This window comes from Prunus dulcis, chromosome 2 (genome assembly GCF_902201215.1).
Source record: "Prunus dulcis chromosome 2, ALMONDv2, whole genome shotgun sequence".
Classification (NCBI taxonomy): Eukaryota; Viridiplantae; Streptophyta; class Magnoliopsida; order Rosales; family Rosaceae; genus Prunus; species Prunus dulcis.
The window spans coordinates 19,239,162-19,242,739 of record NC_047651.1 but is presented as its reverse complement, the minus strand read 5'-3'; the positions used below and the strand labels follow the sequence as shown (position 1 = coordinate 19,242,739).

The following is a 3,578-nucleotide window of genomic DNA, read 5'->3' as shown; positions in this document are numbered from 1 at the left end:
TTCTAACGGATGTGTGTAATAGAAAGTTTTAAATTTCTTAATTCTATGATTCATTTTTTCTGAAGATACGAAAGAATAAAAATCCGAAAACTCCTCTTTGTGGTTATAATGCCAAAAAATCAAGACGGCTCATTCGTCTATATTCTATATATTGATCGTTATAGGCCTCTTGAATCTTCTATTTACCTATTTTATTTGTTGTTATTTATGTGTAGTGCGGCTTTACTGCTGTTTTCTTTATTATTGATAGGAATTATCTTGTTAAGACCCTATTAATTGATTAAAACCTCAGATTCATACTAGAACCACGATGATTCAATAAAACCCTTTCAAACTAAGTCCCAAAATTCCCTGAGTAAGAACCGTTGGATCATCACTTATTCAATGAATAGATATAATGACTAAAAATCCAAAGAAACCTTTGTCCTTTGATCAAAATAAGCCTAAACGAAAGTTTAGTTTGAAAAAAAAAAAAATGGTGTCGCTCATTTACCCAAAATCCTTCTGGAACAAAAAGTGACTAAAGTGCCCCTACCATCCAAGGACAAAATTTTAATTTCACAAATATATAAATTGAATAAAAACGATTAATTGGGTCGGGGATGTTACATCTCTGCTCCATCATCGAAAATCCTTTGTTGCTTTGAAAAGAGAATTCTCAGATCCTACTGTCTCATTGCACCTTGATCTTTCTGCTTTGTAGAGTTAGGATTTAAGTTGGGAGGAGTTAATCCAACAAGCCAAGAAATAGGACGTCAAGCCCCTGCACCAAGTCAAGACGTTGGGAGCAAAACCCATGTAGCAAACGAAGAAGCTGGTACTCAGCCATTGTGAAGAAGTTGCTCTAGTTTGGTTTTTTGGTTTCAGTTAGGATTGACTCTTTTTTTTATTTTTTATTTTTTTTTTATTTTTTATTTTTATTTTATTTTTTGTGATTTGGAAACATATTGATTCCGAATCTGGCATATGGAGAAGGCGTGGAAGAGATGGAGAGGATGAAGGAAAGCCTGTTTTTTTTTTCCTTGGAGCAAGCGTACAATCCGTATCTGATGGGTTGGTTTTTTCTGTTTACTATTTTATTTGTAGTATAAAAATGGGTAGAGATTACGGTACAATTCTATCATTCTAATACCATGAAGGGTATTTTAGTCTATGCAGAAGTATTGTTATATCTGGTTTTAGGTTTTTTTTTTTGGATTTTTGGAGTTATGTGAAACCAATTTGAGACATGAGGTGGTGTTTGTGTAATTCCAGGACCTCAAGAAGTTTTGTGAAAACACAAAAAACTCATAGAGGTATTAGGATACATAACTCCCTGAGTTTTCACCTATTCTTTTAAATTCTATTGTACTTTGACCATTATACCACAATGACAAAATTTTTGAAATTTAGTGGCCCATTGTTTAGAGACTACAATACGGCTCAAGTCATGATAGCATGTGGCAAACTAATCTCTAATCGAACTTGAGGCTCAACTTCAATGATCCTAATTGTCTACTTGTTAGAATCTCATAAAACATCATTCTAACCAAAAAATAATCAATCAAATTGGAAATTATCTAATTATTTAGTTATGATCAAATAAATAAATGAACACAATTATGAAAAGTTGAAAAAAGAAAAAAAAAAAAAAAAAAAAAAAAAAAAAAAGGGGGGGGATGATAATCAAGAACTGAGTCTGTGACGAGAGAGAGGAGGATATTGTTGTAAGCTTTAGATAGAGAAGTTTTTATTCTCTTTGTATTTTTCTTTAGGGGGTAACCATGCTTAGATGGGTTAGAGATCATCATAGAGGTTGCCTCTTTTTCTTTTTCTTTTTGTCAATCTGGTAATATCATCATTAAACCAAGGCGAGGAACGAATACCAGTTACGAAAGCACAAGTCTAAAAGACGAAGGAGCAATAAAAAAAACCAGAAGCCTAGAGTGACGATGCGAAAGCAAGTAGCAGACCACAGTGTTTCAGAGTATTGATCTTAACGAAGACAAAAATATCTCAAGTGATTCGAGTCATGATGTTTGATTTTATATTGAATTACGCAAAAAATAAGAAAGGGAATTTCAAAATTTTCAGTACATAATGGTAAGATGTGAAATTGAGATGGAATATGAAAAGGAAAAAAGAGACAACAATATGAGAAGAAGAATTGCAGACAATAGAGAATTTGTGCTTTAAACAAAGAGAAACAAAGAAGCCGAACACATGGATTACTGCGGAGGCGCACAATACATCTTCTAATGATGCTTTAGCATTTAAAATTTTCACATTAACTAAAGGGAAAAAGTCATTTTTGGTCCTTTTAGTTTACCACTTTTACCACTAAGACCCCTGTAGTTTCAATTTGATCAATTTTGTCCTTGTAGTTTGAATTCTAAGCAATTCAAGGACAATGCCCAATTTTTTTGGTCAAATTACTATAATATAGAGAGGCATTTTGATCCAATCTTGCATCCCCTCCACAACCATTCCCCAGCTAGAGAGAGAGAGAGAGAGAGAGAGAGAGAGAGAGAAATGTCCTTTCATATTAGAGTAATTTGACAACAGATTACGAATTGTCCTTGCATTGCTTAGAATTGAAACTACATGGACCTTAGTGGTAAACAACAAGGACCAAAATGACTTTTTGCCTTAACAAAATAAATTCATTCTACATGTAGATGCATGTCAAAATTAATAATAGCACTGATTCCATATAAAATTCTAGGAGATTACAAAAAATATTTTAAAAATAATTTCAGAAGGTAAGGGGGCATTTGGTATCCTATTAAATAGGGAACTCAAAACTTTGATTTTTATTAAAAACAAGGAGTTTGATTTTTATTAAAAACAATGAGTTCTTAGATCTATTTTTATGATTCAAAAACTTGTTTGGTATGAACTTGAAAACTATTTTTAAATCTTAAAAATTTGAGAACTTGTGGGTTGTTAAAAAAAAAACTGAAAATACAAATATATATATATATTTTAATAATTTTGGTGTTTTTTAGTTGTTCTTGAGTTTGAGTTTTAAAAAAATAGGACTACCAAACAAGTTCTCTTTGTTTTGGACTCAAATTCTGTTCTTAAATTTAAAAAATTGAACTCAAATTGAATACCAAATAAGCCCAATTTCAATTTTAGAGGAAAGAAGAACGTGAAGAAGTGATAATAATTTTCAGATGTGCTTGAACAAGTCTGTAGCTAGCATACGTGGAAAACTCATCATTTGCATATTTAGAGTCCAATAAGATAAACATGCAGTGATGACGTTTTTAAATAAAATAAAATAAAATTCAAGCCGTTTTTTTCTTTTTGCTACTCTTATGACGTTTTCAAAAGATGATGTACCTTGAATTAGGACATGAAGGGAAATCTCATATATCTCATATAATATTTCAAAGCATTCCTCGAATCAATGTAATTTACTTGCTACACGAACACGAATCTCAAGAGTTAAATGTGGTGAGCTATGCTATGTTCTCTAATTAATAAAACACACAAAATTCACGTATTATACACATAATTCTCACACATTATTGAATAAAAATATATAAATAAATAAGATATAACCGTACGGCCATACTCAGTTTTTGTTCTAA

General features: G+C 31.4%; 1 protein-coding gene across 1 annotated transcript in view; it reads left to right on the top strand.

Annotated features, from left to right (window-relative positions):
• The window catches only part of LOC117617362 (beta-glucosidase 12-like), a 7,270-nt gene extending 6,463 nt beyond the window's left edge, over positions 1–807 (top strand). The window contains exon 14 of the mRNA XM_034346706.1: positions 704–807. Coding sequence (XP_034202597.1) covers positions 704–716 — 13 coding nt within the window. The 3' untranslated portion in view covers positions 717–807. The remainder of the gene's footprint in view (positions 1–703) is intronic.
• The last annotated feature ends 2,771 nt before the right edge of the window (positions 808–3,578 follow it).